Below are 27,405 nucleotides of genomic sequence, written 5' to 3'. Positions count from 1 at the left end.
AAATTAATTTTTGTTGTTGGATGGGTAGGATGGGGTACAAGGTAGGGTAAGAAAAAATTATTGAAGGATGAAGTAGAGTTTTGAAAAATGTTTTTCTTAAGTTTTGAAGAGAAGTCATTTTCCTTAAATCTGAGGAAAATGAGTTGATTTGAAAAATATTTTCCAAAACATATAGGCCAACCAAACATGGAAAAATTGAAAAATATTTTCCCTCATAACAAACACACCCTATATGTGGGCCTACTAGCTCCACCCATGCCGAACTAGTCAATAGTTTATTTTTAAAACTAGTGGTATACTATGTATCGGTTTGTATTTGTTCGCTTTGTATAATTTTTCTGTATCATAATGAAGTAATACCGAATGAATAAATATAACTCCAAGCAAACAAATACAAAATAAAATTCAAACTCTCATTATGTATGTTGATTTTTTTAAACTCTCACTATTCCGCTAAATACATACATGACATGTGTTTAAGTAATTTTTTTTGACTGTATAAAATATATAATCTCTTTTAATTAGAAAAAAGAACTTGGCCAAACATGCCATTACCTTATTAGGGGTTGTTTGGTACAAAAATTAATAACGCAGGGATTAGTAATGCATGCAGAGATTAGTAATGTAGTGTTTATTTTTATCAAGTGTTTGGTTCATTTTTTCCAACCTCATCTTGTGTTTGGATTAAAATTCTATAAAAAAATTCTTTCCAATTATATCCTTGATTTATTATGTAATTGGGTCAATGTAGATAATTGTCGGACAATATTTTTTTTATAACATTCTAACTAGCTATGACAAGAACAATTTTGTTGTGATATTTGCTATTTTTTCACTTGAATTATTTGATGATAAATAATTGTCATCTTAATAAATTAATCACTCACAAAATCATTTTTCAATTTAAAAAAGATAAACCATCTACTTTTAAAATCGGAAAAACGTTCAACAATGGCAAAATTGAATAAACCATCTACATTTACACATAAAAATTGCGAGTGGTAGTTATAATGTGTATGCATTTTTTAAATTGTTCAAAATACAAATAATTAGAAATATATATATATATATGTAAAATCACAAACGTCATACACAAATAAACAACTCACATTTCAAATTTGTATTAGATTTATTTAGTAACAAACAACTCTCTCTAAATAATTTGTATGCTAATTTATTTAAATAAATTTACTGGTGCAAATATAAATCATAAAATCAAGAAAATAAATAAAATAAATTAAAATGATTTGAGGAATATTTTTATCTTTACATAGACTTATCCCATGGTATTATATCATATGTATTACTAATACCTCAAAATGAAAGGTATTAATAATACATCCTATAATACCATGTAAGAGGTATTACTAATCCATGAATTAGTTATACATAGACACAAATTTCTACCAAACATGGTACTAAATAATACTTTACAATATATGGACTATTTCTTCTAATGCGGGTTACAAAGGACCCTTTAACGTATTGTTGTAGTGATTAGGTGAGTTTTTGGTGTTCTATTTATTCCGTAGAAGTCCAGTGACTTGGTCTTGTTGTTCGTTCGTTCGTTCGTCTTCTCCCCCAAAACCCAATCGATTCGGTCTGCATCGATCGATCTGCACTTTGATTTACTGTGGAATGGCGAGGAGTAGATCGTCTTCCACTGTATGGCGTTACATAAATCCGGCTTACTATTTGAAACGACCTAAGCGCCTTGCCTTGCTCTTCATTGTTTTCGTTTTTGCAACCTTCTTCTTTTGGGATCGACAAACTTTACTCCGTGATCACGAGGTTCCTCTTATTTTATTTTCGAATTTTCTCATTATCTTTAATTTTGGTTCAAGAATCTCTAAATAACCCATCTTTAGTTATGATACAATTATGTACTTGCAGATTTTTTTTATCTTCCTATGATCCAATTGATGGCATCCAAGTACCAAGTGTTAAGAATTATATTATGCCAACTAAAAAGGTTTAAAATATCATAGCAATGAATGGGAGTCGATGCCCTCATCAAAACATCTATTATGTTCCCCTTTTTGACGTCTTCTTTTGTCTGTTTTAAGTATTTATTTTCCCTTCCCCCCTCACTGTTGATACTGTTTGGGATTTTTGAGATTGAGATTGGTTGTTGTTGTTAATACGGAAAAGACGCAGCAGGTACGACAAGTCTTTAGCAAGTCCCTTTATCCAATCAAGTATCCATCCTTCACGCTTGGGTTTAAGTTCATCTTAGGAAAGTTCTCATGTGTGTTTTAGTTAAAGTGGTCTTTCAGATTCTGTTGATGGTTTGATTGAGGTGGTGGTTAAAATGGAATTCATCACTAGGTTTCTCATTTCTGCCTCATTTTCATGTACTCTGGATGTTAAGTTGCCAGATTTTAGAGGCACACAACGTACGGTGTGAACTTTTTGTCTCTTCTGGTCTGATTAGTTTTCACATTCCTTGGAAAACAGAAATAGAGATCTTTGCTTGATTATTGAAGATCAGTGTGGATAAATGTGATTTAGGGAATTTCAAGTTTCTAAATGAGCTGCTGGAGTTCAGTTCAGTGGGCCTATTTTTTTTTCCCTTTTCCATTCTTCTTTTGTAAACTATTTATTTGCTTGTTTTAACCTGTCTGAATGTTATCTTTTATTACTTTAAAAATCTGCTAAAAGGAACCAAAGAAGAAGTTAGCCTCTACCGGCATTCTGTTGTATTGGTCGACTTATTGCCTGGATATTTCAGAAGTTCTCTTGATTGCCATTTTCCCACTCTGTTGGGGGACCAAGTGATCAGCTGTCAGGATATGAGTCACAATATGTCTACTCTTTTTCTTGAACATTCTGAAAAAAATTCTTTCGGTGAAGTGACCAGAACCTTTTTTTTCTTTTTCAGGAAGAGATCTCTAAGTTGAATGAAGAAGTGATACACCTGCGGAATCTGGTAAGTAGTTTTAACTTTTTTAGTTGAGTTTTCTGTAGCTGTGGGATTTTAAAGTTAAATAATCAGCCTACTATTTTGGTTCTTTTGTGGCTGCCTTCCTTTTCCTTGCCTTGTTGGGAATTGGTATCATAGAGCGTCTGTTAATACATGCCAGTACAAGCTGCAATTACACGAGCTACCTCCTTTGCTTCCTTCTTCAAATTGAATGTGGTTGAGAATCTGGTTAACTACTTATAATGGAATAGTCGGATAAACTTTCATGATAGATTTAACATCTGTGTTAATGTAGGAAAATATTAATGCCTAGAGGGATTTATATGACCAGTTTGATTATGATGCCTGAATTTGGTTTTCTTAGCGAAGAGTTTCCATCTACCACCTTTTCACTGAACTTAATTCCTCAATTTGCTTAAGTTCGTTCAGGGCTGTACTTCCAGTGCCCAACACTTAATTTGGTTAGCTTAGTGAAGATAGTCGTTGTACTACCTCTGAATTGGCTTGGAATTTAAAATATTGTGACTAAAGCTTAGGACCATCCTACCAAGTTTAGATATTATAGGAAATGAATAAAAGCAGAAAAAATAGAGTTAGGATCCAGAAAACAGAAACGGAAATCAAGTAAATTAGTCTAAAGAAGGTGATACATTGACTGAGCTCTAAGCAGGATGAAAAGATTTGCAGATGAAGTACTGACCAAGCAAGATATGATGGATGTGAGTTTGAGTCGAGCTATTACAACTCACCTATGGTGCACCACAAATCTGTGCCTTTTGTGCTATTCCCTTAGCATTAAAAGGGAAGTATGACATTAGGTGGAAAAAGGGTCTAGACGAGGCATGGGGAGTGGCTTTCCCTTTGGCTTTGAGGAGGACTGGAGCAGTATGCAAGAAGACTTAAGACTACCAACACCAACGGCTTAAAATGATGTTCCAGAATAACACACTCACATAACACACATATGTGTGTCTCTGTTCGATGCAACTTCACAAAAATATCTATGTGCTATGTACTTCTTTTCTTCTGCTCCTTGTTTTGTCTAAAAGTTTGATGGTTCGGCTTACTTTTTCTGGAAAAAGATACAAAGACTGAAGATAACTAATTACATTTCACTATCAAAAATATATAACCAGTTATGCCAGTGTTATTTTCATGTATGCTTGCTTCTCAGTCTGTCTATCTTCTATTATTTGCAGTGAAGCCTTCAAGCTTTTGATTTTATACACTCAACTTGTTTGTATTTATTCTGGATACTTTTTAGCTGGAAGAATTGAAGAATGGTGCAGACATGTCAGTTGAAAAAAAGAAATATAGTGGTGAAGGTGGTCAGGCAGTGAAGAATATGGACTCACCAGATAATATCCTCGATGCTCAGCGAAGAGAGAAAGTAAAAGATGCTATGCTTCATGCTTGGAGCTCTTATGAAAAATATGCATGGGGCCATGATGAACTACAGGTTTGGATGTTACTTCTAATAAGTTGTTTTTTAAGTTGTTAATATTGCCTTTGTTTTGTTGCATGTTGTGATTTCATAATCAGATCATTGGTGGAGGCATAAAATAAGGTAGCCGGTGCACTATGCTCTCGCTATGTGCGGGTCTGAGAAAGGAAATTCTTCAAAACTATAGCTGTTGATTGATGTTTTCCATTCCTTCTTTTCTCTGTTATTTGAGCTTCCAAAGTGCTATACCTTTTGTTGACTAGATATTTGTGTGACTCCTAGTTTTTCAATTACAATATTCTGTAGGTTAGTTTACGAAAGCAACAACTACACCTCAAAAATATGAATTATCATGATATGCGTTGCTCTATTTGGGCTCCTTACACTTCAACCTTTGATAATTTGAGGCCTTCTAACAGTAGCGATTCTCTACCGTTCCTACTATCATACAGATTTAGTTTTTTGTATTTATTATGTTTTTACTCATTCCATCCCATTTTATGTGACTGCTGAACACAGAATTTATGAAATCAGGGAAGACTTTTTACACGCAATATGAGTATGTACAACTTACCAAAATGACCTTTACTTATTAACATTTTTTTTTTGGCAAGGTTAAATACTGTTTTTAATAGTGGGCAAAAAAATTCCTGCATACAACAGGTATACCAAAAGTAGAGAAACTTCATCAAAACATGATTCTCTACAAAACCACCCAATCCTCTATACAAGTAGGAAAGAATAGGGTACACCGAAAAGCAATCAGAGTAAAAAAGGCTATTCTTTAACTGTGCAAAATCATTTTTGATTCCCTCAAAAGCTCTCCTATTTCTCTCTCCATACGACCTATATGAGGTCTAGTGGAGCAATATTCCATGCCTTTTGTCTTCCAGCCCAACTGTGTAGCACATTTCTAACAATACTTGACATAACCCATTGCACACCAAAATAATTCAAGACCACCCTCCACAAGTTCGATGCGACTTCACAATGCACGAAGACCAAGATAGTTCTCTCTCCTACTTACTAGGAGGGTAGAACCACCCCTTCCGGTGGCCTCGGCACCGGAAAAGATTTCTTTCTTCACCCTGGTTACCACCTTACGTGTAAACTAACACCCTTTTCTTTCTCTCTCTTCGATCTCTACCGTGTAAAGTGACATAATCTATTTTACGATGGGATTCAAATCTTTTGACATCTCGAGAAGTTCCTCTCAAGGAGAAAGCTAGTACGACTGGACTAAACATGGAAGTAAGAGGATGAGCATGGCAAGTTTTAGCCAGAGAACAATGGAATGGCTGTGTAGGACTCTCAAAGAAGCTTCAAAGGGCAAAGGCAATAGTGTATGCAGATGGAAACGACAGGAACTATCTACGCAGCTATTCTGTGCAAGAAACTTCAACAATGGGGGGGAGATATATAAGTATAATCAGTGTACAAGGCAGAAATAGAGCAGTATTAGTTGTCCCAGAAACAACATTCAATGTAGGTTGGTGGGATGTGGCTAATAAAATAGAGAGGTTCATTTATGACAAAGCTACAAAGACAACTAATAGAATTTCCACATTGATTGATAAGGGGATCCCTTATGCTGAAACAATCAGGAAAAGTAAATGGACTTCCAGAGGGATAAATGCTGCGACCACAAAGCAAGAGGGAGATGTAATCCGCGTTGAGGCTGAATCTAAGCTATCGCTCAATGTACCTTTGAGAAGGAGCCTCTATGGTCAGGTTTTAACCAATGGGTCTGAAATCCCGACTCTCTCGGAGATTCGCAGATGGGCTAACTTGAACTGGAATCAAGCCCATGGTCTGAACATTTACGACATGGGTAAAAATTGTTTCCTCTTCGAGTTCGCCTCTATGAAAGAGACAGAACATGCTCTAAGCGGTAGATGGTTTTGGAAGAAACAGACCCTGCAACTCCAATGGTGGACTCCAACGGTAGGTGATGTCCAATATAAAGCAGTCATCAAACAAACATGGATCAGACTGGTAGGTTTGCCTCTACACTTGTGGTCAGAAAAGATTTTTAAGGCAGTAGGGGATTTTTGCGGAGGGTGGATAAGTACGGAGGAGGAGACAACTTCGGAATCATTTATAATGGGCAAGAATTCTAGTGAAGGGTTTGGGAAATAGCATCCCGAAGGAAGTGAGAATCGATTTCGAAGGAACTAGGTACTTCATCCAAATCTGGAATGAGGCGCCGGTGAGATTTTATGCCGGAGAAAAGAAGGAGATCGCCGGAACTAATCCAGTGGCCAAGTCTTCAAACCAACGGATAATACTGGGCTCTGAAAAGTCTTTATCCGTACTGGAAACAACGTTACAAACAGAGGAACACGTGGGTTGTTCAATTTTTTTTGAAACACTAACCCTAACACGTGACTTTCCACTTAAAAATCAAACAAAGGACAAAGAAAGGTTGGGCCTGGACCCATTCAGCAGAAATTACAACAACAGGGTTGGGCCTAATGTAACAAAAACTTCAGACCCAAGCCCAAATTGAGATAGAAGTTAATAATCTATTGTCAATGGATTTGGAAGATGAGTTAGTAAACAACCCAGGAACCATCGAAGAGGCTTACAATGGTCTCAACCTGGCCGAAGAGCAAAGTGATGATGATGTGATGTCTATAATCCAGATGGACGACAAGGAGAACTTCGCTACACAAGCAAGGGAGAATTTACAGTTGGAAGAGAAGGAAGAGAAGGATGACACAGTAGAGGATATTTTACCTCTAAACTCAACAGTGGGTGAAGGCACAACAGAATCTGAGAAAGCGATTCCCATGTTAACCCACATAATATAATTGAACTGAGTAAGGAATTTGGAGTCCACTTTCAAGGCTGTGAGGAGGCGGCTTTGTAATTGTAAATGAAAATCGATGGCAAAAGACAAGTAATAGATGAGATATCAGGGGCAATAGTGCCAATGACTCCAAAAGAAAAGATTTCAGAGGAGCTTAAAAACCTGGAACCAAGCAACAATTTCATTAACATAGTGTCATGGAATGTGAGAGGCCTCAATGATCCTGGGAAAAGGCTGATGATCAAGAACATGGTACACAAATGGAGGGCAGATGTCTATTGTTTTCAGGAATCTAAATTAAGAGGTGATATAAGGGAGACAATTAAAGAACTATGGGCGAATAGAGGGGTAAATCACACACAATTGGAAGCAGAGGTACCAAAGAGGAGATTATCATTCTATGGGACAACAACATATGGGAGGGAGAAGTTTGTGAGGTAGGGGCTTGCTGTATTACTATAAGATTTAGGGGAAAACACAAAATTTCAGCTGGCACCTTTCAGGTGTCTATGCTCCAAACAACAGAGAGGAAAGGGAAGAGGTTTTGGGGGTGACTAGGAGCAGTAAGGAGTCTATTTAATGGCCCTTGGGTGATTGCAGGGGATTTCAATGTTGTGAGGTTCCCTTCTGAGAAGAAGAATTGTAACAGAATCACCAAAGCCATGGAAGATTTTTCAGATTTCATTGAGGACACGGAATTAGTAGATCCACCACTCATAGGTGGCAGCTTTACTTGGAGAACAAGAGATTGGCATGGTACAGAAACAGAACATCTTAAGTCAGCTTTATGAGTTAGATATAATCCAGGAACAAAGGTGCTTGTCTGAAGATGAATCATATTTGCAGGTTGTCCTGTCAGTAGAGTTTGAGGAAGTGGCAAAAAGAGAAAAAGTAGCCTGGAGGCAAAGTTCCAGGGATATATGGTTGAAAGAGGGTGACAAAAACACAAAAGTTTTTCCACAGAACAGCAAACAGTCGCAAGAGATACAACAACATTGACATTCTTCTGATTAATGGAACTAATGTCACAGACTCAACAATAATTAGGGAGGAGATCAAAGGTTTCTACCAAATGAACAGTGGAGGTCCCAATTCAGCCCCAGAGAACAAGTTGTGCTCAATGAAGAAGACAACCTCTTTCTTCAAAGTCAATTTGGAGAACAAGAAATTAAAGAATGCATTTTTTATTGTGCAGGAGACAAGGCTCCTGTTCCAGATGGTTTTACCATGGCTTTTTTCATACATTGTTGGGATGTGGTGAAGGTAGAGGTGATAGCAGCCATTCAGAACTTCCATAGTCAAGGCTATTTTGAAAAAAATTTCAATGCTACATTTATAGCTTTGATCCCAAAAAAGATGGGGGCAACAAAATTGAAGGACTTCAGGCCCATCAACCTGATTAGCAGTGTCTACAAGATCATATCCAAGATCCTAACAGAAAGACTCAAGAAAGTGATGTCAAAGCTGGTGGATACACATCAATTGGCATTCATTAAGGGCAGGCAGATCATGGATGCCATACTTATAGCCAATGAATGTGTAGATGTGAGGAAAATAACTAAAATTCCTGGGATTCTATGTAAGTTGGACATAGAAAAGGCCTATGATCACCTCAACTGGGACTTTATGTGGTACACACTAGGGAGGATAGGCTTTGGAAATAGGTGGATAAATTGTTTGAAGTATTGTGTGAGAACAGTCAAATTCTCAGTTCTAATAAATAGTACCCCATCTGGTTTCTTTCCCTCTGAAAGAGGATTAAGGCAAGGGGATCCCCTCTCCCTCTTCCTTTTTATCCTAGCTATGGGAGGACTAAGTGACATGTTGAAAACAACACAATCAAACAACATGATCAGAGGTTTCTAGACGAATGATAGTGACACCAGGGGTTTATCTATCTCCCATTTGCAGTATGTTGATGACACTAGTGTTTTGTGGTGCAGAGGAAGATCAACCAAAGCATCTAAGAATCATATTTATATTGTTTGAAGCTGTTTTTGGACTACATATAAACTGGAGCAAAAGTTTTGTCTACCCAGTGAATGAAGTCCCAGAAATCAACAGATTGGCTGGCATCTTAGGAGGTAAAGTGGGAGAAATGCCTACCACTTACTTAGGGATGCCTCTAGGTGCAAACAGTAAATCAAAGAACATATGGAATGCAATGGTGGAAAAGTGTGAAAAAAAGCTAGTAAATTGGAGAAGTCAATACCTATACTTGGGTGGAAGATTGACACTAAGTAATAGTGTGCTTGATGCTATGCCAACCTACATGATGTCTTTATTCCCTACCTTATGCCAGGGAGTGTTTTAAAGAAGTTAGAATCCATTAGGAGAAACTTTTTATGGCAAGGAAATGGAGAGGGGGAAAGAAATATCACCTGGTGAAATGGGAAGTGGTAATTAAAAAAAAAGGGGGGAATGGGCACAAAGAGTCTCAAAGTTCAAAACCAGAGTCTCCTTTTGAAGTGGTTGTGGAGATTTGCTTCTGTAGAACAAGGTTTGTGGAAAGATGTTATAATCTCCAGATATGCAATGGAGGACTCATGGACTACAAAGGAAGTTAGAAGCCCTTATGGGGTTGGTTTATGGAGAACAATCAGGAATTTGTGGCCTAAAATATGGAGACATTCAAAAATTGATATAGGAAATGGAAGGAAGACATTCTTTTGGAATGATGTGTGGGTTGGACAAAACTCTCTGAAACAGTTGCATCCTGAGATTTATAATTTGAACCAACAGAAGGAAGCAACAGTAGCAGAAGTCAAAGACAACCAATGATGGAACCTATCTTTTAGGAGAAGGTTGAATGACTGAGAAATAGACAAATTAGTAGATTTTTACAAGTCTATCTTTTAGGAGAAGGTTGAATGACTGAGAAATAGACAAATTAGTAGATTTTTACAAGTCTTTGGAGCAGGCAAATAACCTTGACACAAAGGAGGACAGTTTACAATGGTTGAGGGCCAACAATGGGAAGTTCACAATAAAATCAACTTATAGACCAGGCCAGCTGAAATGTTGTTACCATGGCCTTGGAAGATGATATGGAAAATTAATATGTACCTCACAAGGTGGCTTGTTTCACCTGGTTGGTAGCTAGGGAAGCAGTACTAACTCAGGACAATATAATGAAAAGGGGAAGACATTTATGCTCCAAGTGTTTTTTTTTTTGTGAAATAGAAACAGAGACAATAAACCATCTCTTCCTCCATTGCAGAGTCACAGAGAAATTGTGGCAGGTCTTTTTGAATTTAAGGGGAATCAGCTGGTCCATGCCAAGACACACCTCAGATTTTCTAGCATGCTGGAATAGAGAAGGGAATACATCAGGTCACAAGGAGAGATGGAAGATTGTCCCTGCTTGCATCTGGTGGACAATTTGGAAGGAAAGGAACCAGAGATGCTTCGAAAACAAGAGCATCCCTTTCCAGAGTTTGAAGTTGAACTGTCTTACAACCCCTTATTTTTGGTGTAATCATGTCCTCCCCAAAGAGGTGGAGGCTATTACTCACATTTTAGATAGTTTAGGAGGGGTATAAATGATAGATCTCTTGGTTTTGCTTACTGTATACTCCTAATGTAATTACTATTGAAATACACCATTGGTGTATTGTTGTCCATAAAATGTTAACTTTCTCAAAAAAAAAAACAACAATGCACCAAGAGATGATCAACTTCTTCACCTGAGCACTTGCACATATAACACCAACTAACAGAAGTGATATTTCTCTTCCTCAAATTTCGGCTGTTAGAATCGCTCTCCTTACTGCAATCTGTATTAAGAAAAACACCTTTCTAGGCGCCCCATGAATCCAAATTGAAAGATGTGGAAAGTGTCTCCTCTTTCACAAGCAAGCTCTGATGGAGAGATTTGACCATGAACATACCATTGCTTCTCAAATGCCCACCTTCATGAGTAAAAAAGGTTGAACCTGATTTGAATGTAAAGTAGCTCCAGCAACCTTTGATACTCTAGTGGAGGTATTTTAATTATGTGGGATAAAAGAATATGGGAGGGGGTTCTGCTGGAAGCAGGATCACAATGCATTTCTTGTAAATTTTCAAACCAAAATCAAGAATTTTCCTGGTTTTTGACAGCAGTTTATGCTAAGTGCAAGAAAATAGAGAGGAGAGAACTGTGGGGTGAGTTGGGTGCTATGAGAAGTCTGTGTGAAGGTCCTTGGGTAGTAGGGGGGACTTCAATGTTATTAGATACCCGGTAGAAAGATCCAATTGCTCTAGGATTAATGGTGCTATGACTGAATTTTCTGAATGCATTGAGGAATTGGAATTAGTAGACCCTCCTTTATTTGGAGGGTCTTACACTTGGAGAAGAGGGGAAGGGCACCAAACAGCTTCCAGAATTGATAGATTTCTCTATAGCTCACAATGGGAGGAGCAGTTCACTTTTATCAAGCAATCCACAATGCCAAAGTTGGGATCTGACCACAACCCAATTCTACTGACATGTGGGAATCTGAATTTCAAGAAGTCCTACTTCAAATTCGAAAATTGGTGGATGAGAGTGGAAGGATTCAAGGAAGAGGTGAAATTATGGTGGCAATCTTTTGTAGTAACTGGAACCCCAGGTTTTGTTTTGGCAGAAAAGCTGAAACTTTTGAAAGGAAAGATGAAGGAATGGAGTAAGAATAATAGAAAAAATTGTAAAGCACAAAAGGAGGAGATTATGGAGGAGCTGCCAAATGGGAAGCTGTACAGGAACAAAGAGTGCTCACAGAGGAGGAGATCCAGCAAAAAACAAATTTGGCTAGCACTTAGGAGCAAGTAGCTAAGAATGAAGAAATAAGATGGAGGCAAAGATCAAGAATCCAGTGGCTAAAGCAGGGGGATAAAAATACTAAGTTTTTTCACAGAGTAGCAACTTCTTAGAAGAGGTATAATTTCATTGAGTCTCTACTGGTGGATGGATGCAATACTAATGATCCCTCTCTCATTAAAGAGACCATCAAAAGCTTCTACCAAAATTTGTACACAGAACCAGAGGAGTGGTGGCCTGAGCTACAATTACAAGGGATCACAACCATTAGTGTGGAGGAGCAGATAGAACTAGAGGGTCCTTTTGAGGAGGAAGAGATCTTAGGCTGCTTAAAGCTTTGTGCTATGGAGAAAGCACCTGGACCTGATGGTTTCCCCATGTCCTTTTACTTGTCTTTCTGGGAGATCCTAAAAGAGAATATTATAAAGGCTATACAAGAATTCCAGGCTAGACAGATTACTGAGAAGAGCTTTAATGCTACTTTTGTAGCACTCATCCCCAAGAAAGCCGGTGCTGCTGAACTTAAAGACTTCAGACCAATAAGTCTGATTACTTGAGTTTACAAGGTGATAGCAAAACTACTGGCAGAAAGGCTGAAAAGAGTGATTGATAAGCTTGTCAACAAAAACCAAATGACATTCATTAAAGGAAGACAAATAATGGATGCAACTCTTATTGCAAGTGAGTGTGTGGACTCCAAATTGAAAGGAAACACTCCAGGGGTAATGTGCAAGCTGGACATTGAAAAAGCATACGATCATGTAAATTGGGGTTTCCTACTAAACACCTTGAGACAAATGGGTTTTGGAGAAAGATGGGTGGCCTGGATAAAATTTTGCATAAGCACTGTGAGATTCTCCATTCTTGTAAATGGAGAACCGGTGGGTTTTTTCTGACGAAGGGGAATCAGACAAGGTGATCCTCTTTCACCCTTTTTATTTATCCTGGTAATGGAGGGATTTGATAGCTTGATAAGGACTGCTACTCAAAACAGGTGGATCAGAGGTTTCCAGATTAGTGGAAACAATGGTGATATTAAAGAGATTTGCCATCTAGTTTATACAGATGACACCGTGATTTTCTGTGAGCCACGGGAGGAGCAGTTTAGATTCATCAAATTAATTTTGTTGTTTTTTGAAGTTTGTACAGGTTTGAAAGTTAACCGGGGAAAGAGCAGTTTATATCCTATTAAGGATGTGACAAACTTCCAAAGTCTAGCTGACATTTTGGGCTGCGGAGTGGGGAAATTGCCCACAACTTATTTGGGTATGCCTTTAGGTAATACACACAAAGACTTGAAGATATGGGACAACATAGTCGAGAAGACTGAAAAGAGACTAGCTAGATGGAAGGCTCAATACATTTCTTTTGGTGGCAGACACATTCTTATCAAGTCTGTTCTAGACTCTCTCCCAACATATGTTATGTCTCTTTTTACTATACCGGCAAAAGTGGTTAAGAAATTGGACAAACTTAGGAGAGATTTCCTTTGGCATGGTTGCAAAGAGAATAAAGGATACAATTTGGTCAAGTGGGCGACAGTTTTGCATAGAAAAGATAAAGGTGGCTTGGGCATTAGAGATTTGAGGAAGCATAACAACAGTCTTTTGATGAAATGGTTGTGGAGATACACTGAGGAGAGGCAAGCTTTGTGGAAAGATTTGATTAAATGTAATTATGGGGAGGATGGATTCTAGTGTAGTAACATAAGCACGGATGCTTATGGAGCGGGGGTTTGGAGACCTATTAGAAACTTATGGCCCAAGTTAGAAGCAAATTTACATATCAAGGTGGGGGATGGAAGGAGAACTAGATTCTGGTGGGATGTATGGATCAAACAAACCCCCCTAAAAGACCTGTTTCCTGATCTATTTATTTTGTGCACCAATTCTGAGGCAATGATCAGTGATTGCTGGACAGTACAAGGTTGGAATCTCTATTTCAGAAGACATCTAAATGATTGGGAAACAGAGAGAGTAGCCAAATTGTTGGAGAAAGTGGGGGATTTTGCAGGCACCAATACTGACAATGATGTTGTTAGATGGTCACACAGTAAGGATGGGATCTTCACAGTTGGCAGGGGATATAAAAAGGACTGCAACTCGCAAAGTAGCAGATACCAGAGTTCACAGAAAAATATCTGGAGGACTGCAGCACCAACAAAAGTTAAATGCTTTACTTGGCTGGTCATTAGAAAGGCATGCTTGACACATGAAGTCTTGAGGAAGAAAAGAAAGATCATACTTCCGTGGTGCTCTTTATGTGGAAAGACGGGGGAAACTAACAGTCACCTATTCTTACATTGTACTTTCACAGCAGAAATATGGTCCATGTTTCTCAACTATTTAGAAGTGAAATGGACTATGCCCGAACATACAACTGATTTACTTAGTTGTTGGATCAGGAGAGGAGGTAGCAAGAGACAGAAGACCTGGTGGAATTTGATTCCACATTGCATTTGGTGGACAGTGTGGAAGGAGAGGAATAGTAGGAATTTTGAAGATATATCCAATTCCATTCACAATGTTAAATGGAATTGCATTGTATCTCTATATTTTTGGTGTAAAGAGATAGGATTAGAGGATTCAGATCAACTTTTAGAACTCTTAGGATCCTTGTAACTATTATGCTTTTTGTTCTTTTCTGAATTTTTTTAAAGGTCCCCAGCATATCCTTAATGCTGAAGAATTCAATGTTTACCAATTCTCAAAAAAAAATGTAAAGTAGCTCCAGCAACCTTTGATACTCTTCCGTCTCTGGTTTGTAGATTTCTCTTGAATGTGAGGTCCCAAAGTACTTACCCCTCATGCTCCCCATGCATCTGGTCCCAAAATAATGCAATCAAATATCACCCATTTTTCTTCCCACATACTTCTCACCCAACTGTGAAGTTATATCTCTCAAAAGAGGTCTGCTTTATGCTGCACCTGTCTGTTATCGATAAAGTCATCTAGCTGTTCATGAAAAGATAGACTTGGACATTGATAAACATTTTTTTCTACCCGGCTTTGCTGCTACTTTTTTTAATTATATGTGTATGAATTATTGTTCGTAAAAGAACTATATGTATATGAAAATAGATACTTCTCTTACTTCCCTTGAAGTCTAAGATGCAACTGACTTTTGTAATTTGCATAATCAGCACTTTCTTTGGTGATATGATTTAACCAAAAAAAATATTTACCTATGGAAGGAAATAGTATCGCCTTGTATGCAATCATAGTTTACTCTCTCTTTTTCTCTTCTTGATCATGAACTATAATTTATTGAAAATCAGAAAGGAAATGATTGCATGAAATCTGTTGGACATATCCTTATTATTATGTTCATAATTGAATATATTTAGGAGTGGAAACTTGCCTTGATTCTGCAGTTGGTTTCTACTATGTGCTTCGTACTTCTTACACTACTTCTTTACTGCACTTCTGTAAAATTACTTAACTAATATGCTGAAAATATTTAATGCCAGCCGCAAACAAAGAATGGTGTTGACAGTTTTGGTGGTCTTGGAGCAACTTTGATAGATTCTCTTGACACACTATATATCATGGGCTTGGATGAGCAGTTTCAGAGAGCTAGAAAGTGAGTTTGTTATCATGTCTCCTCTAGAATCATCTTTCTTTTCCTATATAGTTTGGAACCAGTATCACCTCTGGATATCAGATTTAAGAATATTGTAATTTTGACATTGTTCTTGGTTGTACAATTGTGACTATCAGCTACTTGTCCAAAATGGTACCATCTTCTACTGCGACCGCCCCGCTGTACATACAAGCAGGATAATTTTCTGTGTATTACTAATTATCACTTCCTTTCTTATAAAGAATCTCAAAATCAAAAGGTGCCAATTGTGCTTGCCACCTTGCAAACATTAATTTTGACGCATCATGTTTAAAGTCTTTGTCAAACATATACTTGACTGATTGAGCGTCTGTTTTTATCAAAAACTTCTGGTTGTATAGATCATCCTGAAATTTTAAAACACATTTAACGATAGTTAACATTTCATGAGCTACCGTTGCATACTTTCGTTGAGCATCGCTCCATTTTCCGGAATGAAAACGAATAAGGTATTCGTGCTTATCATGAGGGTTGTTTTATCATCAGACCAGAACAGTGTTGTGAAAGGCGAGCACCTTATCACCTTTGGTGAGAGGCAAGGCAAGGTGAGGCCTTGTCGCCTATTCCTGGCAAGGCAAGGCAAGATAAAAAAGGCGAGTGGCGACGAGGCGAGGCGAGGCGAGGCAAGGCGACAAAGGCGTTGCGTTTTGTTTTTTTCTTAAGAAGGCCTAATTTAATAATTAAAAGGCAGGTTTTATTTGGTGTTTTGGCAAACACCAAAAAAGTGAAAATTGTTAATGTTGAACTAAAATATAGTGAAGATTGTCAAAAGCAAGGTACTGTGTGTTGTCACTATTTTAAAGTAAAAATGCATCTGCAATTGGTCAAGAGTTCTCAATTTTCCATTTACCTTCCCATTCCATCCCCTTTCCCTCGTTTTGCTTGTTTTTCCTTTTATTTATGGATTTGATGCCTGGCATCTTGACCTTTGCCAAATCTTGAAGAGCTAATTTCATCACTTCCATTTTCCTTAAGCATACGTGCTTTAATTTATTGAATTGTTTTGCATATTAGGCAGTATGTAAGGTATATAAACTTCCATATGTAATTGTTTCCAATGAATTGTTCGACGTAACACACTGGTTATGTTGTGTTGAACTATTCCACATGGCTAACAGTGGCTAATAATTTTCTGATGACAGATGGGTTGCAAACTCCTTGGATTTCAACAAGAACTATGATGCAAGTGTTTTTGAGACAACCATAAGGTTGCTTTATAAGGTTTACTATGAGTTTTTAAGTAGTTGTCCTTATCCTTTCGCAGCTTCAATAATATGGAACTTTGATTCTCGGTTGGTTAATTATGTTTTTCAACCACTCAGGGTTGTAGGTGGGCTTCTTAGTACATATGATCTATCTGGTGATAAGCTTTTCCTTGATAAGGCTCAAGACATTGCTGACAGATTGTTGCCTGCATGGAATACCGAATCTGGCATCCCTTACAACATTATCAACTTGGCTCATGGGAATCCACATAACCCTGGGTGGACAGGGGTAAGTTTGAACTTTAATATATTGCACCTAAGTTCCCCTTGTGATATTACAACAATATCTTCTGGCAAGAGGATGGAGGGATTAGTTATCCCCAAAAATAGATTTGAGGGTGGGCGTGATTAATACTGTGTGGCAAGCTATAAGATTTGGTTTTCCGGATTCTTATGTTCCGTGAAGATTGTGGAAGGAACCCGTCATAGGAGAAGAGTATCTATCTATTGGGAGGTGCCTGAACGAAGGAGTCTCTTGAAGTTCCCTTGTTATATGCTCAAAGAACATTTAGTATGCTTCTCTTCGTATTTCCACTCTCTCCCTGCATCACCTCTCCTCTTTCTTTTCAAGAACTTCTATTCTTGCCCTTTGTGCAAAGCACATTGACTGATCTTATAGTGATCTTTCTGTTGGCAGATGTCACATATTGCTTATAGTTGTGGAAACATGTATTTTTCCAGAGGGTGGTTTGTTAGTTTTTTTTTTTTTGAAATTATTTCGCTCTTTGCTCTCAGGGTGATAGTATCCTGGCGGATTCTGGTACTGAGCAGCTTGAGTTTATTGCTCTTTCACAGAGGACAGGAGACCGAAAATATCAACAAAAGGTATGCTTGAGAAAATTTCTTAAAATACAAATTAATTCATGTTCTCAAAGAACTATGATAGAAAATTGCTACCACGTTAACTGATTAAGCTACAGATTGTTGGACACTCTCCTCGTGGTTTTTGTTGAATTTATGTGACCATCTCATCTAAAAGCTTTTAGAAAGAGCACACTGTTATTATTTAATTATATTCTCAACATGACCCTTCATGTGCGGGCTTGGCTCTTTTTTTTCCATAGTCCAAGCATGTTGAATTTCTTTTTGCTAATGGGTGACGGTGAGATTCGATCTTAGATCTCCGCCTGTTATGGTACAATATTGAAGTGTGTGACCATATCATCTAAAAGCTTAAGCTGTTAGAAAACACACTTTTATTATTTAATTATATAATCAACAGTGATGAAAGGTGTATATTCCTGTTTCAGGTGGAGAATGTCATCTTAGAACTTAACAAAACTTTTCCAGATGATGGTTTGCTTCCAATATACATTAATCCACATAAAGGCACAACATCATACTCAGCTATAACATTTGGCGCTATGGGTGACAGGTAAATGACCTTTGTTTGTCCATTCCAGAATGATCCCTGTGAAAACCTGATTGAGTAGGAGTATTTTTCCCCAAAAGAAAAAAATAAAATGGGGGAGAGCCTTCGTTATACATTTGTGAATTGGCATTTAGATCCTCCATGTTTTCTTTTCATAAAAAGGTAATATAATAATTTTTTTGTTTCAGCTTTTATGAATATTTACTCAAGGTCTGGATACAAGGAAACAGAACTGCTGCTGTGAGTCATTATAGGTAAGCAGCTTAAGTTTACTTCTGTCTATTTTCACTTCAGATATTGTTGTCCTTTTAAAGCTTTCAATTCAGTCCATCCGGTATTTCACTTTATGGTTCCTGTAGGTGTAAGTGCATATATTACTGTTTTAATACTTAACATCAGTTTGAAATCAAATCTTTGATCATGCGTTGTGCAAATGCATATAAATATTCTTTGACAATGTTAACATATTTGGAGCATTTATAGATTTTCAAGTAGGAAAGCCAAGAGCAAGGAACCCAAGAAAATTTGTAACGAGGATTTAAAACTGAAAGAAATGAAATATGATGTCTCAGTGAATGCATGATTTCTTTGTTTTTTTTGTTGATCAAGTAATAAAATTTTATAATACAATGGCATTAAACATCTGCATACCAGGAGTATACCAAATAGCAGAAAATCTGACAAAAAGATATGAAACGGCATCCAGTTTTCTATACCTACAGGGATCTCATGGGTGCACCAAAAGGAAATCAGGGATATAAAGCTATTCCTTAGATGTACATAGTCCTTCTCTATATTAAAGTTCTCTTATTTCTTTCTCTCCAAGTAGTCCACATAATTGTTGTGATTACATGATATCGGACTTGAGTACAGCAGCAAATACACCTAAATTGAAGTTAGCAGGGACTTTTGATGATATTTCAGTCAGACCTGAACAAATGATTAATGTTTTTTCCATCACTCTACAAGATTTTATGGAAGCACATTAGATAACCGGGGATTAGAATGCTTTATCCAGCTATGGCCTCAAAATACGTATCATTATAACTTTAGTTATTAAAGTTACTGCTCCCTTCGTTTCAATTTGTTTGTCTTACTTTCCTTTTTAGTCCGCTTTGAAAAGAATGCCTCTTTAAGTTACCAATTTCCAAAAAAAAAAAAAAAAGAAGGCCTCTTTCAACAACTCTTTAATTCCAACTTTCCACATGACATGTTTAAAGACCACAAGATTAAAGAACATTTTGATATATGCTACATATCTTTAGTTTAAAACCACAAGATTCAAAAGTCTTCTTTACTTTCTTAAATGTCATGCCAAGTCAAAACCAGACAACCAAATTGAAACGGAGGGAGTACTAGTTTTATATCACTCTCCTAAAACTGATCTTTTCACTTAGTGTCAAAGCTACCGCTTGAAGAGCTTGGCTTCACCTATTGTAACAGTGCTTAGAAAATTTATCTTGCTACTTTACATTAATGTTTTGATCTTTTACAGATTTATACTTTTTTTTCACATGTATTTATTTACTGGTTGCAAGCTTCAAAAACTTTTTATTAAGTTCCTTTCCAAGCACATTACAGTAGTCAAAGTGAGGTAGCTGGAGTATTAAACTCTGTTATGCTCCTTAGACTCTTCGTTTAATTGGAAGTTTTAAGTAAATTTTACGGGAGTTTGAACTTTAAGTGTCTAATCTGAAGAGCTTTGAGTACTAGTTACTACTGAAATTTGTTTTTAGGTGGTTGGTCTTTCCTTGAATCCTATCTTTTTCTGGTGCTAGGATGCAGAAGATGAAATTGGTTATAGTGAGAAGATTGTGCTATTATAAGTGCTTAGCTAGAACAAAGAGGGACCTCTGATGCGGAAAAGAATAATGTTTGATGCATATTAGCCTTTCTGAGACCTTTATAAAAAAAATATCAGCCTTTTTGAGACTTGATATGTTTTGAAATATGAAATGATTTTATTTTATTATTTGATACTTGTTCATATGATTTTGTTTAACTTTCTTATATTTCTTCTACAAAGTTTTCATTCCTCTGTGTTCCTCAATATAATTCTTCCACTAATTCTGCAAACAGGAAAATGTGGGAGACATCAATGAAAGGTCTTGTAAGCTTGGTCCGGAGGACGACCCCTTCGTCTTTTGCATATCTTGGTGAGAAGATGGGAAGTTCCATAAATGACAAGGTGATGTACATGCTTTTGCATATATTTGGGGAGACCGAGATGTGTTAAGTTCTTGACTCTGTTTTATAGTTTTATTTACCCGTTGGATTTTGTGCAGATGGATGAACTTGCATGCTTTGCTCCTGGAATGTTAGCTTTAGGATCATCTGGTTATAGCCCTGATGAGGCTCAGAAGTTCTTATCACTGGCTGAGGAGGTATTGTTAACTTACAGAGCATCACCTAGAGCACATCTAGGTTTAGTGAACCCTTATTTATTATTGGAATGGATACAGAGGATTCACATAGTCAACTCTTACTAGTTTGGGTTTGATTTCTTGTAAATATGGCTTGGCACGGCCCTAGTGCTGTTTATTTCTTTTGTAGTAATATACAAGTCACCATTCTCAAAAGAAGTAGTTTGTGTTTGAGGTTTAGTAACTGATTAATTGATTTGAGAGGTGATCTCTGTTGAAAAAGTTTTACGTTTTAGTTCAACTTTGAGCATTAGCTATGGTGGGCTCTGGGCAATGCTCGCATACCATCGGATGTTCACTTTCATTGACTGTTAAATTTATCTGGGGGTGCTGAAGGGTAAGTACGAGATAAGACCAAAACGTTAGCGACTCTTAAGTGTGCTTGCTTTCTATGATTTAACTTGCCTTTCACATCATAGGAATGCCCAGAGTATCGGTGGGCTCAATCTATAGGAGCTTTTAATGACTGCAGTGCTGTTTCTTTTTGTCAGAAAGTTCTAGTATTGCTTTCTATTTTGCTGAATATCCTAACGTTCTCTTGCAGCTTGCTTGGACTTGCTATAACTTTTACCAGTCAACACCTACAAAATTGGCAGGAGAGAACTATTTTTTTAATGATGGCCAAGTCAGTGTTTTCAGTTTAGTTCAGGATGATATTTGTTTTTGTTGTTTGCTTATGGTGATAACTGATTAGTGTTTACTTTAATTGTTCTTCCTGTTTAATACTCTTCAGGATATGAGTGTGGGCACATCATGGAACATATTAAGGCCAGAGACAGTTGAGTCACTGTTTTACCTCTGGCGTTTAACAGGAAACAAGACATACCAAGAGTGGGGTTGGAACATATTTCAAGCATTTGAAAAGAACTCAAGGGTAGAGTCTGGATATGTTGGACTTAAAGATGTAAGCACAAACTCAATTCTTTTAAATTTTAACTTGAGCTAGTATCTAGTCCTCCATTACTTCTTCCTTTAAATGCCTTCAAAAACTGCATTTTTTATTCTGTTTCTGGACATTAAGAAACTGCTGCTATTTCTCGTTGTCTTTGCAAAAACTCGTCTCCCCTCATTAGTTACATTCTTTTTATTGGATTTTAATATTGATGATTTTTGACATTAGTAACATTTGTATTTCAGTCAGTACTTTACAAAAAAGAAGAAAAAGATTAGTCTTTCCAATGCTAAACCAGGAACTAGATGGACCCTAAAACATCTATGATTGACTCAGTCTCATTGGAGTAGACATTTATACACCAAAAACAGAACAACAAAATACATTTAAGCTTGACTTCCTGCAGGTTGTTGTCCCTATTTTCAAAACATCTATCATTTCTCTCTCTCCATATAGTCCACCATATACAAGCAGGGATCATCCTCCATCTTTCTCTGTTTGTAGCCCCAACTCCAGCCTCCTCCCAACTGAAAAGAGTCTCATCAATCTTGCTAGGCATACTCCGGGAAATGCCTCTGAGATTAAGGAAAATCTGCCACAGTTGGTCAGTGAAATTGCAGTGTAGAAAGAGGTGTTTTACTGTCTCTGTATCCTTACCACATAAGGAGCATCTGTTGCATAGAGATATACCTCTCTTGGCCACATTGTCCAATGTCAGAACTGCTTCATTGGCTAGCAGCCAGGTGAAGCATGCCACTTTTTGTGGCACTTTGACTCTCCAGATTTGCTTCCAAGACCATTTGAAGTCTTGATTCTCCCTAGATTTTAATATTGATGATTGAGATGAACATATGTGCATGTGATTTTTTATGCTATTGTTTGATAGTAAACCCACTTGTGGGATTATTGGGTATGTTGTATTGTTTGATAGAAAACCTGGTGCTCCTAGTTGATACTTTTCTTTTGTAAACACCAGCTCGCTTCTGAACTTGGTGTTTTTTTACAAATTATCCGACTTCTACTGTACTTTAATCACATGCAGGCTTCAAATTTGATTTTTTGAGCAACTATAATATTAATGAAGAACGAAGTAAGTAACCTTTGAAAAGGTCTACGTTTGCCAGTCCACCATCCACAATTGTAAATTGTAAGCAAAGAGCAACATGAGCTAGCTGAGAACCCCTTTTTGTTTTCTTGCTGCCTCTGATCTTTATCTTCTCCCACTTGAAGCTCAAATTCAAAGCTACCATATTTTATAGATGATCTCAGTATTTTCGTTGCATTTTCTCCTATTTGAAGCTAAATTTGTCCAGGCACAGCTAGAACTTGACTCCATTCCTTGTAGATCAATAAGTGTTATAAAAAGCGAGGAAAAGCGAGCTTAAAGTGCAAGGCGAGGCGAAGCGCAGCCCCTGCGCTTTTCTTCCCGGAAGCGAGGCGACATTCAAAAAGCAATCGCTTCTACAGTTGAAGCGATAAGCGCAAGAAAAGAAAAAGCGAGATAAGGCGCGCTTAATTTGAAAAAGGCGCTAATTAGGGTTTCTTAGAAAAAAATTGAAGGTTTTTTTTTTAATTTCTGAAATCTTCTTTCGCAACTTCACAATACCTCCTTTCGCGACTTCAAATATTTTCTTTGGACTGCTGCAAGTTCTCTTCTTCTCTGCGAGGCTGCGGCTGCTCTGTGATTGTTTTTTTTTCTATTTTTGGTTGCTGCTGTGTTTTTTTCTATATTTTTATTGCTGCGAGGCTGCCACTGCTGTAAGTTCTCTTCTTCTCTGCGAGGCTACGACTGCTCTGCTACTGTTTTTTTTCTATTTTTGGTTGCTGCTGTGTTTTTTTCTATATTTTTATTGCTGCTTTTTTTTTTTTTTTTTCAATTTCTGTTGCTACTCTGTTTTTCAATCTCTATTGCTGTTCTGTTTTTCAATCTCTATTACTGCTCTGTTTTTTTTCAATTTCTATTACTGCTCTGTTTTTTTCCAATTCTATTGCTGCTCATGGTCAGCAGTCAAAAGTCATTGAGAACCTCTTGAACTCAGGGTTTTGTGCTTGCAATCATTAGGGTGATTGCTTTTCCTGTTTTTCAAAGGGTATCAATAACTTTGGTTCTAATTTCATATATCATTGTTTTAACACATTTTTGCCGGTTTTCCCCAGGTAAACACTGGTGTCAAAGACAATATGATGCAAAGCTTCTTTCTTGCCGAGACTCTTAAATATCTGTATCTTCTTTTCTCTCCCTCGTCAGTTATCCCCCTTGATGAGTGGGTTTTCAATACAGAAGCCCACCCCATAAAAATTGTTACCCGGAATGATCGGGCAGTGAATTCTGGAAGGTCAGGTGGAAGCCAAGAATCAGATAGGCAGTTGCGAACCAGGAAAGAAGGTCGATTTCGTGTTCATCATTAATCGAGCTGTTGATTAATTATAATGGGATCGACTCACCAAGAAAGTCCATGTTAATCTTGCATTTGAGGTGAAGGAAGGATGTGCACTCCCAGATTGGCTGGATGTATTGCTATACTTTGTAGTTTATAAAATGCTCTAACATGGAGCAGTAGTTGTATGTAGCATAGCAAATTTAGGTTCGCCTCTTAAATTGGGGTGTACCGTAGAGGATAATTTTTCTTTTTGGCTGGCAGCTCTACATTTTTGGGGTCGATGAGCAACTTGCTACTCTCACAATCCTTTTCCCTAGAGATTTATCTCTTATATGTATCTGAATTTGTGAATGTAATATCTCTGTGACACTAAATATATCCGATATATACGTTTTTGTTAGTTACATATCTCTGTAGTTAGATTCATCAATTAGACATTTTCAAACGATATGACGCTTGGCTATGGTATGGTTTGGTTTATTTTTCTAACCAAGAAGCCATACAATTCTCAGTTATCTTAAGAGTGTATTGCTGAGTATAAAGTATTAAAATTAGTTGAATTTCATATTTTGGCATGCCAATGATCATTGTTCGAATTCACTGGAATGGAAGTAAATAAATTTCTCTTAGTCAGTTTATTGCCTCATGTATCATCTCAATAATGGAAAGAGGAGGAGCAAGAATTAGAGTTGGTTGAAGTGAAAAGTCATATTTATACTAGGAAATAGGGAACGGCATTCTTGTGTTGGTGTAGTAAAAAGAGCGAAAGAATAGCTCACCCACCGTGAAAGAATGTGCTTTGTCCCTTTCCTCCATTGACTCTATCTATGATATACATGATACTAGTTATTAACTCTTTTTTGTTTATTGATCTTCCATACCATGGCTTGTTTTCTTTCTTTGCTTCGCCATTGTTGTTGTTGTTGTTATCGACGAAGACTCTCTTCTCCCATAACAATGACAAAGAGCAGCATAATAATTCACATTATTTGATTGGAGGCAGGAGAGCAGCTTCCTCCTCTTCACTCGCATTGATCAATTCTTGGCTTTCCAGAAAACACCTCCTTTTCCCCCGTGGTGAGTGGGAACTGAGACCCAACCAACCACCTATAAATAAATACACTACTCCCTCCCTCCCGTCGTAATGTATTTTCATTTTGCAGGTCTATTCACTAAGTCATTTAACAAGACAAAGGCGGTAGGACGATTGATGATCATAGGTAACGCCCATGCATGTCCTATATATATATATATATATATATATATATAATTACTCCACACTTGTCCTATATTCCTCCACTTTTGCCTCACCTTTCCATTATTCCTATTTCCTAATAGCCAGAGAGCCGTCACAACAGCTTTAAGGTGCAATTTTCTTCTTCTTTCCCTAAAGCTTGGGGTTTGGCTTGTCAGCTCCGATCCAGTCACGTTATTCTCGCTGAAGCTCTACATTCACTTGCCGATATTGCAAATCAGGTTCCTTCTTTTAACTCATTCATCTTTTGTACATTAATTCTAATGCCATTGATCAAACATTTCTACACCTACTGTAGGCCCTTCTTGCCTATGGTTTAAATAGCTCTAAACGTGCACCAGATTCTACCCATCCGTAAGTCAAAAGTCTCAACATCATTTTACCACACTTAATTCCTCTAATACACACTGCATTATTATTATTATCTTACTAGGGCTTAACAACAATAATAAATAGGATTCACACCATTTTTTCTGGTGAAATACATCTCATTAAAGATGATTTTGTGAATCTTTTATTTATTTGTTTATTTTCAGATATGGTTACTTTAGGGAACGTTTGTATGGTCGTTAATATCTGCTGTTGGCATCTTTTGTCTTGGTTCTGGTGCTACAATTGTTAATGGATTTCAAAATCTATGGACTTCTCAGGTAATTTATCATCAATAAAATAAAGCACTTCATTGTCTGTTGTCCCTAAAAAGAATCACATTTTTCTCTCTGTATTTGTTTCAGTCCCCTGAACATCTAGAATATGCAGCTGTCGTCATTGGTGGCTCTTTAATTATAGAGAGTACGATTTCTCAAATAGTCTATAGTGTTATTTGTCTCATTTCGAGTTCTGGATCTATTTAGGTGTTTCTCTTGTAGTGGCCATACAATCTGTGAGAAAAGGTGCTGTTTCAGAAGGAATGAAAGTGAGAGAGTATATTTAGTGTGGTCATGATCCTACAGCTGTAGCTGTCATGACTGAGGTGATAGACATGGTCTTTTTTTATTTGGACTTCCTAGCTAGCTATCTACTTAATGTACGTGTTGTTATTAGTGATGCATGATTTGGCATTCAATTTGTAGGATGGTGCTTCAGTTGCAGGCCTGGTCATTGCGGGTGCATCATTAGTTGCAGTGAATATCACAGGAAATCCAATTTATGATCCCATTATTGTGGGCAACCTTCTCGGAATGGTATGTGAACCTATTCTCTTGTTCAGATGTAATATATAGTTAAAACTCAGTCTCATCATCAAATGGAATATGAATTGCAGGTTGCTGTATTTTTAATTCAGAGGAACCGACATGCTTTAATTGGTAGAGCAATTGATGACAAAGACTTGAAAAAAGTTATGAAGTTTTTGAAAAATGATCTTTCTGGACCGCTCTTCTTTACTAATCTGGTTGATTAATTAACTAAAGTATCCGAAAAATATTCTTGACACTGCAGGTTGTTGATTCTGTTCATGATGATTGGACCTGGCTTCTTTAGGTTTAAGGCTGAGATAGGTGATTGAATCTGGTGCATCCATATTCAGCTTGTTTCTTAGTACATGTGTTAATATTTAGTGTCTTTATATTGCAGACTTCAACGGCGTGAAGCTGGTACAAAATTATCTCAACAGAGCTGGACGCAAACAGTGGGCTAGCTAAACAGGTAACTGATTAGCAGATTTATCTCCTATGAAATCACAAGATTAGTATATTAGTTTTCTGATATACAGTTTATAGCTTCGAAGGGCTGTAAAGCACAAGGATGATGCAGTGATCATGGAAGTCATGTCACATTATGGTATGAATAAGTTCAATTCTTTTTCTTGTTGACAGAGAATCAAAATACATGAATAATTTATTAGTGCTATATATATCTTGGCAGGTGAAGAAGTTGTGACGGCACTAGGGGCTGAAGTTGATCGGCTAGAGAAGGAAATCCAGAAAATAGTTCCTGGAATTAAGCATGTGGACATTGAAGCACATAGTTCAATTGGTTCATCCCCGTGAGCATTCGCTGTAATGTATGTAACACTTTTGTTTCAAGAATGCCATCCATATATATGTGAAGAAATTTTAATGTCATATAGCTTGCAAATGGAACTTTTTGTCTACAGTTACGTTCTCTTTGAAACATACATATAAATGGGATTATGACAGTGTTACGTACTCTTGTATGTACTTATATATAAGTTTGTTTGTGAGATCTATAATGGTTTATAGCATCTTCCCCTTCACCATATTGAATAGCAATTT

The 27,405-nt window shown here is 37.1% G+C and overlaps 1 protein-coding gene and 1 pseudogene across 1 annotated transcript; both read left to right on the top strand.

Moving 5' to 3' along the window:
- The first annotated feature begins 1,500 nt into the window (after positions 1 to 1,500).
- On the top strand, positions 1,501 to 24,313 carry LOC125820595 (mannosyl-oligosaccharide 1,2-alpha-mannosidase MNS1-like). The gene is made up of 14 exons (XM_049500000.1): positions 1,501 to 1,791; positions 2,882 to 2,929; positions 4,188 to 4,382; positions 15,429 to 15,541; positions 16,723 to 16,788; positions 16,903 to 17,074; positions 17,581 to 17,670; positions 18,096 to 18,220; positions 18,406 to 18,471; positions 20,297 to 20,405; positions 20,503 to 20,601; positions 21,185 to 21,265; positions 21,374 to 21,544; positions 23,690 to 24,313. The coding sequence occupies exons 1-14, from the start codon at positions 1,639 to 1,641 to the stop codon at positions 23,939 to 23,941; spliced, it is 1,740 nt and encodes a 579-aa protein (XP_049355957.1). The 5' UTR covers positions 1,501 to 1,638; the 3' UTR covers positions 23,942 to 24,313.
- Positions 24,314 to 24,362: 49 nt separating this feature from the next.
- On the top strand, positions 24,363 to 27,159 carry LOC125820848 (metal tolerance protein C4-like; annotated as a pseudogene).
- Positions 27,160 to 27,405: the final 246 nt, after the last annotated feature.

Source organism: Solanum verrucosum, unplaced genomic scaffold (genome assembly GCF_900185275.1).
Source record: "Solanum verrucosum unplaced genomic scaffold, falcon-dt-bn FXZP01000117.1, whole genome shotgun sequence".
NCBI classification, from domain to species: domain Eukaryota; kingdom Viridiplantae; phylum Streptophyta; class Magnoliopsida; order Solanales; family Solanaceae; genus Solanum; species Solanum verrucosum.
Note: the sequence above shows the minus strand (reverse complement) of the source record. Positions and strands in the feature narration are given on the sequence as shown.